The following is a 16,194-nucleotide window of genomic DNA, read 5'->3' as shown; positions in this document are numbered from 1 at the left end:
TGACTGGTTAAACCATCATCATCATTCAGAGAATTCTATAGGAGAAGAGCAGCTGAGAAACGTGAACCTTTTAATTATTGTCAAGATTTGGTGAAAACCAATGGTTTTATTTTAGCTAACTAATAATGCTTAGAGCAATTCAACATTGTTTCGAATGTCAAAGAAAATATATCGAGGAAATATAATGTTCATCAATTCGTGAACATTATGACCCCTCGTAACCTCTTTGGTATTATTCTACAAACAGGTAGACTGTTGGTCATGTGGTTATACATGGATCAAAAGAGAGTTATTTAAAAAACAAAACACAATATATGTATTTAAAATTTAATAATAAAGAAAAAAATAAAACAATCTATAGATTTAATCATTAATAGAAATATTGTTAAAGAGGTGCATCAAACTAATACTTATTATCATGTGGCTATGCTTTTTTGTGTTTTGCTTTTTTTTTTAAAAATCACTGATTCTTTTTAATTATTTATATTTGATTTTTGATTCGTTATTTTAATTAAGTTTTATTTTAAAATGGCAAGCAGATTAACTACACAAAATAAGAGTAATAATAGTCCATCATTGGCTCCCTATTTCAATAATTATACACAAGGAGTATTGAATTCAATAAAATCAGTTAGTGATTCAAACACTAAACCAGTCAAGAGTAATCGTTATAAGGACTATAGTGAATTATCAGAGAGGTCTGGTAATAAAAGTAAAGTTTTAAATTTAATAACAACTTCAGTGCAATGTAATAGCATCACCAAAAAAACATAACAAAGTAACGATTGATCAACAGACACATTTAATGAAAGATTGGTTAACAAAGAATACCACTAGAAAGCAGGTACACTATTGACAACTATACATATCATAAACTGTTGTTTTGAATGATTATTGTTAATACTTTTAACTATAAATATATTCAGGTTCTTGAAGAATTAAAGAAAGATGGTAGTATTACTACAACAGAAGAATTCAGAAAGGGATATAAGGAGATATATGAAGAGATACCTGGAGCAACCACACATGCTGTTGCGTTGTCATATGTTATTTCATCACTTCAGAGTGGCCAATATACAGATAGAGATGGATATGAAAAAACAAGGTAAGTGTTTTGTAATGCTCGCGATTTTGTATATCATTGATACTAATATTCCCAATCTAGATTGTTATCAAGTTTAGTTCCTTTTTACACTTCTAAGGAAATCAGAGAGTTTGGAATCACAATAGATAATAATGCGTGGAATCGTGCAATTCAACACGTACATAAGTATGGTGCAGGTAGACTGATTAATGCAGAAGAGATCAGCAATTGGAGATCTAAATTTACACACAATGGACAAATGACAAGAAGACAAAGAACCACGATGCTAAGGACAGCGGTCGAAGGTTACTTCAATATGAAAGATATAACTGAAGAATCAAGTAAAAACATGAGGTTGTACAGCAAAGAACTCGACGCAGATGGTAAACGAGCATTCGAGTTGGTGCCAATCAAGAACCTTGCTTTAGGAAACATAAATACCTGCTTTACAGATTACCTCAAGAAGAGTGAAGTTGATCAAGTCAAGTATCCACTCATGGGTAGAAGTGCATTTTACAGTTTCGTACCAGAGTATGTCAGAGAAATGAAGAATCGAACCGACATGTGTCCAATGTGTGTTCAGTATCAGGCTCTCGAGTCAAAACGAATTAAGTTTGGGCAACTTTCAGATCAAGATCATAAACTGTTTGAAATCTTGACTATTCACAAGATGTTTGTTCAGCAAAGAAAGAATGATTATTTGACATGTGTAATTATAATTTTATTAATACATTTAGTTAATGATTTATTAATGAAATTTTTTTTTTTTTTTATTTAGAAAAATGAGTTAAAGGCAGGAGAGTGTATTATTCTCTGTGATTTTAAAGAGAATATATCATTAGGTAAATCCAAAGTGCAAGTAAGCCATGAATTTTACCAACAACCTGCTCGTACCTTCTTTGGAATGGTCCTCTTCTATAAGCAAGGTGACAAGCTGAAGACTCACTACTATGACTGTCTTTCACAAGTACTTAATCACTGTTCGACATTTGCAATTTCATGTCTCGACAAATTAATCAATGATCCATTATTCACCAGTCTAAATATCAACAAAATTACATTTTGGTGTGATAATGCTAGACACTTCAAGTCAAATGAAATACTTTCATATATGCATACATTGTCAAAGTTGCAAGTAGCTGATCCAAACACTCCAAACAAAACCAAAAGAAAGTATCTCGTCGAATTGAATACTTTTGCACCCTATCACGGAAAGAGTGAATGCGATCAACATTTTTCAATGGTTTCTAGAGCGATAGCAGACAAGTCGAGTTTCAAAGATTCAATCTATACAGATCAAGATGTTATCAATGCAATCAAGAGTACCACTGACAACAACAACTATCAAAGAACATACAAATTGACCTCTGAATCAGAGAAGGAAGCTGTTACCATCAAAGTAACAGTCGAAATTCATAACCCAAAGGAATTGAAACAGAAAGAAATAAAGATCTTTCCTGGTTTTACAGAGTATCATCGTTTCCAGTTTTTAGATAATAGATCAGTAAGTTAATCAATTATATAATTTGTATTCAAAACAATTATTAATCAATATTTTTTTATAAAAAAAAGATGCGTGCCAATAAACATTACATTAAATTCATGGGTGGAAATGAAGTTGACAAAATGACTATCTACAAATATTCTGCTATGAAAAGTCAAGTTGGTAAAGAGACTACAATTTCCAGAGGCTACGAATCGACCACCAAGGAGGAGGCACAGTCTTGGAAACCAGCTCGAGATAAGGCACATACCACCTATCTAAACACCATGATAGAAATGAATGAGATTGCCAAGAATGTAGACGAATCAAATAAGGAAAAGGCAAAAGAGATGAGCGATATTATAAATACTTATGCCAATGTAACATCTAAATTAGCTCCACAACCCACACCTTCAAGAACACAACAAATTGTTTCGTCACCTCAGTCACCATCTCAACCAACACTTTCAAATTCACAAGCTGCTTCTACTTCATCTCAATCTTCACCAAAACCAGCTACCACAACTACACCAGACCAAACACTCTCTGGTACAAACAAAAGAAGAAGAGGCTACAGAGGAACAAAGAAAACAAAACAGACTAATTCACAAAATAATACACAGAATAATACACAAGATAATATACAAAATAGTACACAAAATAATAAACAAATTAATACACAGAATAATACACAGAATAATACACATAATACACATAATAATACACATAATAATACACAAAATACCCAAAGTAAACCATTGTTTGATATCGAATCGATTGATTTTGGTGACGATGATCATGATATCGGATCGAGCTTGATTTATAGTGGTAAAAGAAAAGAAAGAGAGGATGATTGTGACAATAATAGTCAACATAAAAAAATAAATAACCAAATAAATAACCAAATAAATAACAATAACAATAATAATAATAACAATTCAACAAAAAAAAGAATAAGAGAAGAAGATAATAATCAAGAATCAATGGACAATCAAAAACATCACAAATCAACTCATGTAAATAGTCAAACACCAATCCAATCCCCATCCCAAACACCAATTCAAACACCATCCCAAACACCAATCCAAACACCAATTCCAACACAATCCCAAACACCAATCCAAACTCCATCTCAATCACCAATCCAAACTCCAACCCAAACACCACTCCATACTCCTATTCAACACAACACTACAGTTCAATCAACGGAACAATCAAAACCAGCAAAAGAAATTGTCGTAATCTTTGAAATCGATAACAATTACAACTCGCAGATTCAAGATTATAGACAACAACAAATCAACTATTTACAACAACTTTCACAAATACTGCAACAACAATCTCCACCACAGTCAGAAGCAGCAGCATCAAATGATGTAGAAATGACATCACATGAAGATCCTATCATGGAACAAGTTGAGGAAACTGACGATGCAATGGAGATCGATCGATTCTGTATTCCATATGAAAAGATCAAGGACCAGTTGAATACCGCAGAAGAAGACGAAAACATGAACAATGCCGGTGACTTCTTATCCAATTGGCCATCTCTACGAGAACTTATTATAAGAATTCCATGCCTCACAGCCATAGCGGACTATGGACAGCTCTTCTCCACTCTACTTATTAAGAACCCATTATCAAACCTGGTAATAAGACCAATTCAAAATATGATTGGAAATGTTTTAAAATCATTTTTATAATTCAAATTTTATTATAATCTTTTTGGTATGTGGAGATGTTTAGGCATAAAAGATAGTGTAAGTAAATAATTGTTTTATTTTAATGAATACAGATTACTTATTTTTATTTCTTTGACATATCTTTAGTGGATCATAATTATTCAATAATTTTTGATTGCTTGTTTTGAAATAGTATATGCAGTAGTGTGTAAAGAATTTTGCAATCAATTCGCCTATTTTTTCATTTGTTGTTATGGGTTTGATGAAGCTATGTATATATTCGGATGGGAGTCTGGTCTAGTACATTTCAAATCAAATTTATTTCAACATTGAATAAGGTGATTTTGGTTATTAACAAAAACACAATTCAACATGTGAGCACTTTGCTATATTATTTTAGAATAACGCTTTCAACCTGATTCATTATCTGGAGTGTTTGAATGTTGAAGCATATTGATTTGGTAGTAGTAAATTTTGTTTTATATTATGTTTTAGTTCATTGTAAGTATAAGTTCCTTATATAGCAGCTGAGCAGTTGTGAATGTACTTAACTAATTCATTCTATTATACAAAGGTCAATTCATACAAAGAATGTGATCTTTCTAGATTTTATTTGTATTTTTAATCAAGAGAATAGTCCAATAAAGGTATACGCATATAATTTTATTAATATAAATTTTATTTACTTCTTTATTATATTTCGTATGTCATTAATTTATGTTCAACATATCAGATAATTTTGTATGCCTACGACAAATTATTCTGGTATTACCGAATGTAAAAGATGAAGACTCCCATCTGGCTGTCACTCAATAATGTCTAGTATACATTATTCAATTAATGTTTTACTAACTTATTTGATACAGACCAATCCGGCATTATATGGTAGGCACACTATAAAACTATATATTTTAAAATGCACCACTTTAGAATATATAAAGGGCCAACTAGTCAATATTTCTAACTAAGGTGGTCAAGTTATTATATCGACTCAGCTACAATCTTTAAAAATAAAATGTATGTAATTGAAAATCAATTTGGATAAACATTCTTACTTATTAACTTTTTTGTTTTAAATAGAAAAATATTGTTGAGTAACAACAATAAAGGTGCATCGAACGAGCCACCCGGTTATCATGTAGATTTTCTCCATTTTGATATGATAGTCGTGAATAATAATAGAATGGATTACCAGGAGCACACTCAGTGCAGGGTGGGTAAATAATCAAGTATATTCAAGATAACTAATTCAAATTTATTTTTTTTTCTCCAAAAAAGTATAGGTTAGTTTTGCCTTTAATTTGTTTATATGGTATGTATCATTCTATAAATAAATAGATATAGGTAATACAATATAAGTACTGTATTAGTCCAGTGCACATTGTGCTCAACGCTTTACATATTTATATTCTTACACTATATTTCTATTTATTTGCACTGCAGTGAATTAGCACCTAATTCACTTTCATTCTTCCTTTCATCCATTCTTTCTTTCTTTCTTTCTTTCTTTCAATCTTTCATCCACCCATTCTTCTTTCTTCCTTTCATACATTTATTTATTCATCCAGTAATTTATTTATTTCTCTATATATCAATATATGTATTATATTTATTTATTTATATTTATCTTTATATCTATCTTAATATTTATATTTATTTTCAGTGTTATATTTATTTATATTTTTTATATTTATTTAAATATTATATTTATTTATATTTATATATTTATATATTTATATATTTATATATTTATATTCATATATATTATATTTATTCATTTATTCATTTATTAACTCACTTTCTTGTCAATCTACTATAATACAAAGTTGCTTTTTCGTATCGCTAACATTATACAATTGAATTTTATATGGTTATTGTTGATTTGATTGTGTTTGATTCAAATAAAAACCAAAAATTTAATATTTAGTGAAGATTGGCAAAGTGAAAGATACCAGCTTATATCCACTATTCAAGGAATCGATAGAAATTCAAGATCACATATCGTGTGTTGAACCATTTCTATTTGATATATGTGCTTTATTTAATCAGTAGGGTCCATTGTTTAATATCTATTTCGCTAGTTGCCTATCATTGATTTTCTCATATAAATTTCCCATATTACAATAACCATTTTTTGAACAGCAATTTTTGATTGAAGATCTTTGAGAAATTGATTGAATCTTTCATAACATTGATAAATATGTCTGTCCCTGTATTCTTTGATCTCTCGGGTTTGTTGTAGCTTGCTCCGAACTCCGATGCAGATTGGAAAACTCATTTTACCCATCGAAAAACAGAGGCCAAACTCTTTCAAATTTTTTTTAAAGAATAAATCAAACTTTATATTCTAAATCTACTATAAAAATACTTTCTATTTATCTAATTTTTATTAAAATCTAACAAGGTTTGATATTTTATTTTATTTTTTTAATATTAATCTCTATTGCAAAAACTTAGAAAAAAAAATTGTGAAAAACAGCCACAACCACTATCATCGAAAAAAATTTAACATTTAAAATAAAAAATTTAAATTGTAAATCATTATTAATTAAAAGAACTTATAATTAAACAATAAATGTCAATGTCACATTGAAAACTTACTAAAAATAATTTTTGTCTTTGTTCATAGATGCAAAGAACATATCATTGATTGATAACAATATACCAGTAGTTAAAACAAACTGAGGCATTTTCTAATTCATTTTTTAAAATAAATTTAGTTAAAAGAAAGATATAGATGAAATAACAGGGTATAGAATGATACAAATGATACAACAAATAACAAAAGGGATACTTTTTTTACTACGATTCAACAAAATTTAGGTTCAAAAAAAAAATTAAGTATTTTACTGGGGATATTAAATTAATATGGTGGAAAATTTTTTTATTTTTATTTTTGGGGGGTGTTTTACTGGCGTCATTAAATTTATGTGGCGGTTAAATAGAAAAATAAAGAAAAATCTGTTGGCTCACTGTGTTCCAATGCCACTGCTGTATCAATTTCCATACCAAGAGCTCTCTAGGTATTTGATCTTGATATACCTAGGTGAGGTCTTCTCAATGATGATACTAGTAATTGATCTACTTGGAGGTGGTTGTGCGCTCTTTGGAGCTGCCACAACTAGCACGGGGTTTACTGCAGATGAAGCATCCTCGCTCCTTGTGTAATTTAATGATTTCATCGATTGGTTTGCTGTACTTCTTTGCCATTTCCTCCAATTTGGATTTTCTTTTTGTTTGAAGTATGAACTATATTACAGTATTTACAAAAGAAACTATTTTTACTAAAAGGTATTGTATTCATCTGTACTAGAATATATAATTACACAACAGATTTTTCTTTATTTTACTATTTAACCGCCATATAAATTTAATGACGCCAGTAAAACGAAGGGATCATACTTAAATCTAAAAGTGAATCGTCATGTCAAACTTTTTGAATGATATTGTTCCAAAAAAAAAAAAAAAAAAAAAAAAAAAAATTGATATTTTGGACTTGCAAAAAAAAAAAAGTTCACACTTTTGATCAAACAAAAAAAAAATTAACAGAGTTACTTTTAATGCTACTATTTGTTCCTCTAACTGCTCATTCTTTTGTGCCTCCAATTTTAATGCTGCTATTTGCTCCTCTAACTTCTCATTCTTCTTTCAATAGTTCAATAAATATTGTTTTTGAAAGTCCAAAGTAATCTAATACGCATGGTATGCAGCTTTCAACTGCATGGTGTTGAAACTCTTTAATTGAAGTAAATTCAGTAGAACAAATCTGACATGTCTATTTATAAGTTAACAACATTTTATAGAATATCTTTTATTACTATTTATTTGCTAAAATTATATAAATCACATAAAAATGTATACACATTTACATGCAAATATTATCAATACTACTTCAACAAAAATATTGACATACTTGTTGTCAAATCGAATTCCATCGACATTGAAGGAATACATTGTACCATACATTAGAAACCATCCAAATGAAGGAGCCATTGACTCATTTTATTTCGAGATGATAAATCTAAATTCATCACATGTCGAACTATCATTGGTTTGTAAGAATTGATTCAAATTTATATCTATGCAAACAAATCGAATATATTTATATTTGGAGACAAGTTCCAATAATGATATTCATTTCTTTGAAATACCTACATCGATGAATAAAGATAGTCAGTATTCATTGTACAACAAACAAAACATTCACACTTTGTACTTGAAGGGTTTATATACTTGTCCTCAAGAGGATGACGAACAAGATATCGAATTCAAAGAAACAATCGATAGTCTTCCAAACTTGGAGAGACTTATCATCAAAACAAACAACTCTCACCTTCTTCGTATAATTTATAAACAATATCCTTATTTAAAGATGGAGGTGTATGTTGAAGACGGAACATTTTGAAGCAAAAAAAACGTTTTAACACTTATATCAATCAAAAAATTAATAAAAATAGAATCTTTTTTAAATATTTAATTTAAGAACTATCGTAGGCAGACATCTCTACAGTGTAAAATCCATTGTTCTACTACAACAGGTCAGAGAACAACTGAAAGATCTATTCCACATTAATAATAATTTGAATACATTATTTAAAAGTAAAGAATATATTTAATTTAAAATTACTTCTTCCTTTTCAATCAATCTATGACTACATTTGCTAATTTATAGGCTAAAGAGGTACAATTTAAGCTTCCCAACGGCACAACCATCTCAATGACTGATGTCTATCCACAGATTAACCTGTCTGAACTTTCCATTCCAACATAAGAAGGGAAAATATTAATCAATGGTGTTCTAAAAATAACATTTTAGTATTATATATAGAGAGGCTCTGACTTGTAGGTATTTTTTAATATAATTTTTAAATATAATCTATTTTTATTAATTAATTTTTTGATGATCATGAAAAGATGATTGATTACACTACCCCGAAAAATATAAATAATTTTGAAAAATTTTGACTTTTATTGATTGAAAGTGTATTTATTTTTTTACAATAACCAAATAAATTATACATATATATTTATTTCATTGTTTGTTTTTTATATTAAATATATTATTATTATTATATTATAAATAATGGGAAATGCACAATCTGGTAATGTTGGTGTAGGTGGACCAAACTCACAGAGTCAACAACTAAATATTGGAGGTGCACCTGTTTCATCTGGTACATCGTCGAAACCAGGTCAACAAGATCTCTACAATCGTACTGGTTATCATGTTCTACAGGTACAACCAAACTCACCGGCATGCGGTAGACTCGTACCATTCTTTGACTTTATTGTCGCTGCCAACCAAGTAGTCTTTGACAAAGAAGACTCTAGATTCTCTGACACCTTTAAGGAAAACATTGAAAAAGAAGTTCATCTAATTGTTTATAATATAAAATCTGATACAACAAGAGGTAATTTAATAGAAAATACATAATAATAATATATATATATATATAGATATATACATACTTATTTTATTAATCTTTTTTTAATTGTTTATTATTTATTTAGAACAAGTTATTGTACCAAGTAATACATGGGGAGGTAATGGTTTGGCGGGTATAAGCATTAGATATTGCTCTTGGTCAAAGACATTGGAGAATGTATGGCATATTCTGGATGTCTATTTGAATTCACCTGCACACGAAGCCGGTCTACAGACGAGAACCGACTATATCGTTGGTACACCAGACTTGATCATGAACGAACAAGAAGACTTCTTTACGCTGATCAACAACAATATGTATCGACCGATTCAGTTGTATATCTACAGTTCGTTGTCAGAGCAAGTACGTCTCGTCACCATTACACCCAACAAGAATTGGGGTGGTAGCGGTAGCTTGGGTTGTGACATCGGCTATGGATTACTCCATCGCATACCAACCAAACAACTTATGACATCACAAATGATAACACCCTCAATAGATCAATTGAAACCTATGATAAATCAACAGCAAACATCACAACAACAAGAATCACCATATAAATCAACAACAACAAACTCTGCTAATAGTAACAATAGCAACAACAACACTCAAACAAACTATATAGATAATCCAGTTGAACCAATAGACAATACACCAATTAAATTAAACTTTGATCAATTAGAAATTACAGAAAACAACAACAATAATAATACAAATAACAATAGTAATAATAATAATAATATAAATAACAATATCAATCTTGAAGATGAACTTAATAAACAACAACTACAACAAATACCACTGGAATAAAGAAAGAAAGAAAGATAAAAGTAGATATATAAAAATATAAAATAATTGTAAATAAAATCTTATTATTATTATAAATTTTATTCTATTGCAGTCAGTATTGATGATCATCATATTTTAATAGTTTGAATATCCAAGTAATCCAATCTATTCAAATCTAATTATCAAGATTCAAATCATATTTACATAAAGTCTTGATTTCAGATTGAAGAAGATTTCTTAGAGGTGTACCATCGATGTTATCTATCCATTGCTTTGATATTGTGTCATAGTTGAATCGTTTTGGTCCACTAATAGGTGATGACCACCATATCTGACGGTTCGGTGTTTGTTTATTAATTACATATGTACCATTTTTTCCTAAATTAATTGTTAATACTCCATCCTATTATGATATTTTCATAAGAAATATATCAGTAATCTAGTTGTAAAACAAAATAATAATATTAACTTAACTTACTGAAGTTTCAACATCAGCACCTTTATCTTCAAACGATTGAATTAATACCTCTATTCTATCTGAAAATAACTCTAATTCATCATCTACAATAGTATGATATATTGGTAATGGTAATCTTTTATAATTGATTAATTTGTCAATATCATTGATATGATTAGAAATATAATACTATATATATTTACTTACTCTTCACTTGAATAGTAACGTTTAATATAATTTAAAGTATTATTATTATTGAATCTATTTAGTTGGTTGTATGAAAATGAGGATGATGAACGGTGTTGTAATGATTGTTGTGATGATGATGAATCTCTGATGACTATACTCTTACTATATACTATTGATCTAAATGAATATTGATAGTTTGTGTTTACTGTCAATCTTGATATTATATTTCTTGTTGTTGATGAAATCATCTTTAATAGTCGAGTCGCTGATCACCCTTTAATATGTAATCTTTGAATCAATCATTAATCAACCAATCAGTTTTAAATTGCAATTTTATGAAAATTAAAAAAAAAAAAAACAAAAAAAAAAACGAAAGTTAAACGTCATTTAAATATTAACAAGAATCAAAATAAATATATATATGTTTATTTGTATGATAGTTATGTGTTTTGATTATTTTATTTGAATAAATTTTAACTATTTTATTTTAATTTTTTAGTTTTTTAAAAAGTTTAATAAATCTAGCTAGTTTTCAACGAAAAATATCTTAGATTTATCAAATTATTAATGATAATATACATATAAGATTAAGTTAAATAATCATATCACTGACTCACTAGACTAACTACTTACAAATTATAATGACTTGTTATAAGTCAAATCAAAAGTCAATATATTTTTTTTAAATTTTTAATTTTCAATTTTTCATTTTTTTCTTTTCATTTTTTTTTAGAGAGTTCACATGTTTTTTTTAATTTTAAAAAAAAAAAAAAAGCGTCGACTGTTTTTATTTAATATTAATTTAGTTGTTGTTATTATTATTATTTAAGTGATAGTAGTAGTAGTAGTAGTACATTTAGAAAGATGTCACAACATAATACAAAACAACAGGGTTCAGAGGATTACAATGACAGTGCATTCCAATATTGGTTGTTGTTCTCGCTGTTGGTGGTGCTATTGCCATGCACTCTGTGGGCCTACCGAAAACTGCTGCCACGTCCACTGAAGAAGTCGGTCGATTGCAACTGCACCGGCTGCGAACACAAAGCAAAGTTGAAGCAAGAGGAGACGAAGCGTGCTAACTACAACGTTGTCAACTATGTAAAGTTTGCTGTGATTGCATTGTTGTGGTGTGTGTTCCTGGTGATGTTGTTCAGTGTCATCAAGAATGGAATTCAAGAGCACGAACCGTACAACCCTTACTCGGTACTCGGTCTCACCACCGGTGCAACCGAAGACGAGATCAAAAAGGCCTATCGTACACTCAGTAGACAACACCATCCCGACAAGGGCGGTGACGAAAAGATCTTCATTGCAATCTCAAAGGCATACGAATCACTCACAGATCCTGCAATTCGTGAGAAGTTTGAAAAGTACGGAAATCCCGACGGTCCACAACCCGTCTCTGTTGGTATTGCACTACCATCATGGTTAGTTAATCGTAACAATTCATCCATTGGTAAGTACAATGTTGTTAATATATACATACATATATATAATATACTTTTAAACAACATTACATTTGTTTATTAATCAACTTATTATTATTATCATTTTTCTTTCTTTTTTCTTTACCTTTAGTATTATCTGTTTATTTAGTTGCTTTGGTTATTTTAATTCCAACAGGTGTTTACTTTTGGAATAAGAAATCTAAACAACCGGCCAACACTGTACAGAACAACAGTTTGGCGTTGTACTATCATGTCATCGATGATAAGACGAGAATGACACAGTTGGTTGAGATTATTGGTGCTTCACAAGAGTATAAGGATGCGCTGCCAGAGCGTACCTCTGATGAGGAATCACTCAAGGCACTGACAAAGGCCATACCAGATGCACACAAGATCAAGAAATTCAGATTCAATCATCCATATATCATCAAGGCGACTACACTGTTGTACGCTCACATCTCGAGAATTCACCAACAGATTCCAGCAAAGCTCGAAGAGGATCTCCAAGAGGTGCTAAAGAAGGTTAGAATGTTGATCAACGGTGCATTCCAAATCTGTAAGGAGAAGAGACAATTAAATTCAATCATTGAACTCTTAAAGTTGAATCAATGCGTTACTCAAGCTGCATGGGAAGATCAATCACTCAAACAAATTCCATATTTAGATTCCTTTAACATTTCATCACTAAACTATAGAAAAGTATTTGATATTGTTAAATTTAATAGAATTGGGTAAGTTGATTATTAAAATAATAATAATAATAATAATAATAGTAAGAAAGAAAACTAATAATATATTTTATAATCAACTTGTTTTAGTGAAGAAGCTAGAAAAGAATATTTACAAGCTCAATCTATTCCAAATGAAAAGATTAGAGATATTGAAAATGTTTTACAAAAGATTCCAACAGAGGTTGGTATTAATATAAAGCTTGTCTCTGGTGAGGAGGATGGTACTATCTATTCAACTGCTATCTGTACCTTGGTAGCAGAGTTTGTTGACAAGACACCAAAGAAGAATAAGAAATCTGAAAACAATGGTGCCGAACAACAACAACAACAACAACAACTATCAGAGGAGAATAAACAAATCGAGAAAGAACTAACCGCAAAACCAAAGAAGCAAAAGGGAATGGCTAGCAAGAAGGGTCAAAAGGCAAAGGAACGTGAGGAGCGTCGTCAACAACAACTCCAGAAAGAACGTGAAGCCAAGGAGAAGAAGGAAGAGAAAGAAAAGAAGCGTTTGGCCAAGCAAACCGAGCGTGAATTAAAGAAAAAAGAAGCCGCCGACAATGGAACCGAGCTCGAAGACGAAGATGAGCTAGACGATCTCTCTGAGAGTGATGACGACGACGAAATGCTCTCCTCTGGTTCCGACAGTGAGAGTGACTCTGACAGTGACTGGGAAGCTCCAGTCAAGAAGACCACCAAGCCATCCGAGAACTTCTATCACGCTCCATTTGTCAATGAGGAACGTCCTATCTGTTGGTGGGTCGTATTTGGTGACCGTCTCAAGAATGAGTTGGTAGCAATCGGAAAGTCTGAGAGCTGGGAAGCCGGTAACACAATCAAAATGCAATTCTTGACACCTGAGAAACCCGGTACCTACAACTACTCTTTGCACTTGATGTGTGATGGATACATTGGATTGGATTCACAATACTCAATCAATTTCAAAGTTGTTCAAAATCCAAATCCAATTCAACTTCCACCAAGACCACAACATCAACAACCTCAACAACCACCAACCAAAAAGGAATTAAAAGAACAAAAAAAACAAAAGAAACTACAATAATTTAAATAAATAAATAGAAAATATTTTATAATAATAATAATAATAAAAAAAAAGAAAACGAAACGAAACGATTGTTTATGTTTATGTATTGTTATTTTATTATGCAAATAACTAAATTGACAACGTGGTCACTTTCATTTTATCACTTACCCCAATATTTAAATGGTTTCAACCTATCATATGTGACATGTCACTTGCGCACAATCATTTGATTGCTTTAAAGATTAATAACTTAATGTCAACTTACAATGAATTGTGAAGATAGTGCCAAAAAAATAATTAATGGGGTAGTGTAATGTATTATTTAATACTTTAATGTTTTATAGAATAATGATGTTAATTGATGTTGCATCAACAAAGGTTGTCACACTGCAAATTTTTTTAAGATCATATTTCATCAGCTATCAATAAATCTCATTTGATTTGATTTAAGTTGGTAAGTTTGCATATTGCATGTCTCTGACCTATCAATTCTGGGAGAGTCGTGGGAGATAGTTTCGAGATGATGATATTAAGAAATTTTATTGATTTTTTAATTAAAAAAGCACTGTTTTTGTTTGTGTGGTTGAATTGCAAAATCTCATCCTCCCTCATTTGATCACAACCAATGAAATCACTAGGAACATTCAAATTAAAAAATCCTAAACGGTTTATTTGAAACGAGAATTTTGATTCTTTTTTTTTTATATCCAAAACTTTTTCACCATCAATAAATTTGATAGAGATTTCTAAGCCATCCATGATAATTCAATATTAAATCACGAAATGGGGATCATTTAATAAGAAAGAAAAAAGAAATAAAATAAAATAAAATAAAAGTTTGATAAACTTTAATTTTTAATTTATTTTGTTCATTGTGGATCACATTGGTCATAGGTTATAGTTTTAAACCGCCAGGATGATTTCGATCAAAATCGATCAGACATTGCTTAGCAGATAATATTAAAAACGTGTACATCTTCTTGGAATGAGAAGAAAATTTGATCGAATAGTTAAAATATAGACTAATCTGAACTCATCCGTCAATTTGGAATCGAAAAAATATAAAAATAGTCTTTGAACAACAACGATCGATCGAAAAATTTTAGTTTTGTTTGCATCTGGTTGTGGATTAAAAAGATTAAAGAGTAACCAATAATCTGAAAGCAAGAACAAAAAAAAAAAAAAACAAAAACAAAAAGAATTGGCTGAAAAAAATAGCAATTTATTCTATTCTTCTCACTGGTTAAAAAAAATTAGATTTTTCAAAGTATTCGACACGCAAAACAAAAAAATTTTGAGTACCAAACACAAAAAAATTAACTTGTTTAGTTGCTAAGAGTGCACATTGTTTGCATTACAAAAAAGTCAATCATAGGAGTAGAACTTGTCTGTTCTCACCATATCATGGTTTTTTTATTTTTTTAGTCGTTGTTTTTTTGTAAAAAAATCTTTTTCACCCACTTTTTTTTTCTATTTGATCAAATATTTTTCACTCTTATCAAAATCAATTTTATTGATCAATATGAAAAAACTCCCCCTAGTCCCCCCACGAGATATATTGAAAACGAAATTTGAGGACATCAAAAAACAAATTTTCAGTCGTTCTAAATTTGGGATTGATTTCGTCTTGACGAATTAAATCAAAGAATTTGGTCCATCTAATCAGGTGAGTGTACGGTTTATCTGATATTTTGAAGTAATTCTTGTGTTTTTTTTAATTTTTTAAATAATAATAATAAAAATAATTAATTTCTTATTTCCGTATATTTTTTCATATGGACATGACATGATATAAAAAGGAAGTCACGTGCACTCTACAATTCAGTCAAAACTCAAACATCAACTGTACAATTAATA

General features: G+C 29.9%; 5 protein-coding genes across 5 annotated transcripts; 4 read left to right on the top strand and 1 right to left on the bottom strand.

Moving 5' to 3' along the window:
• Positions 1-528: 528 nt before the first annotated feature.
• On the top strand, positions 529-7,938 carry PPL_11296 (uncharacterized protein; the record flags this gene model as incomplete). The annotated part of the gene is made up of 12 exons (XM_020582052.1): positions 529-717; positions 1,065-1,105; positions 1,166-1,793; positions 1,863-2,588; positions 2,657-4,216; positions 4,824-4,864; positions 5,219-5,266; positions 6,177-6,252; positions 6,408-6,480; positions 6,879-6,916; positions 7,205-7,413; positions 7,905-7,938. The coding sequence occupies 12 exons, from the start codon at positions 529-531 to the stop codon at positions 7,936-7,938; spliced, it is 3,663 nt and encodes a 1,220-aa protein (XP_020427355.1).
• A 164-nt stretch (positions 7,939-8,102) lies between these two features.
• PPL_11295 (uncharacterized protein) lies at positions 8,103-9,020 on the top strand (the record flags this gene model as incomplete). The annotated part of the gene is made up of 4 exons (XM_020582051.1): positions 8,103-8,300; positions 8,364-8,629; positions 8,733-8,760; positions 8,922-9,020. The coding sequence occupies 4 exons, from the start codon at positions 8,103-8,105 to the stop codon at positions 9,018-9,020; spliced, it is 591 nt and encodes a 196-aa protein (XP_020427354.1).
• A 312-nt stretch (positions 9,021-9,332) lies between these two features.
• Positions 9,333-10,485, top strand: grpA (Golgi reassembly-stacking protein; the record flags this gene model as incomplete). Its single annotated transcript, XM_020582050.1, has 2 exons — positions 9,333-9,660; positions 9,761-10,485. 2 exons carry the CDS (start codon positions 9,333-9,335, stop codon positions 10,483-10,485), a joined length of 1,053 nt encoding a protein of 350 aa, XP_020427353.1.
• Positions 10,486-10,639: 154 nt separating this feature from the next.
• fxn (frataxin family protein) lies at positions 10,640-11,358 on the bottom strand (the record flags this gene model as incomplete). Its single annotated transcript, XM_020582049.1, has 3 exons — positions 10,640-10,867; positions 10,943-11,057; positions 11,129-11,358. 3 exons carry the CDS (start codon positions 11,356-11,358, stop codon positions 10,640-10,642), a joined length of 573 nt encoding a protein of 190 aa, XP_020427352.1.
• Positions 11,359-11,751: 393 nt separating this feature from the next.
• On the top strand, positions 11,752-14,355 carry PPL_11292 (J domain-containing protein; the record flags this gene model as incomplete). The annotated part of the gene is made up of 5 exons (XM_020582048.1): positions 11,752-11,777; positions 11,941-11,960; positions 12,291-12,569; positions 12,710-13,292; positions 13,380-14,355. The coding sequence occupies 5 exons, from the start codon at positions 11,752-11,754 to the stop codon at positions 14,353-14,355; spliced, it is 1,884 nt and encodes a 627-aa protein (XP_020427351.1).
• Between the last annotated feature and the right edge of the window lie 1,839 nt (positions 14,356-16,194).

The sequence above is a fragment of the Heterostelium album genome (genome assembly GCF_000004825.1).
Source record: "Heterostelium album PN500 unplaced genomic scaffold PPL_scaffold13, whole genome shotgun sequence".
NCBI lineage: Eukaryota > Evosea > Eumycetozoa > Acytosteliales > Acytosteliaceae > Heterostelium > Heterostelium album.
This window is presented reverse-complemented; position numbering and strand designations above follow the sequence as displayed.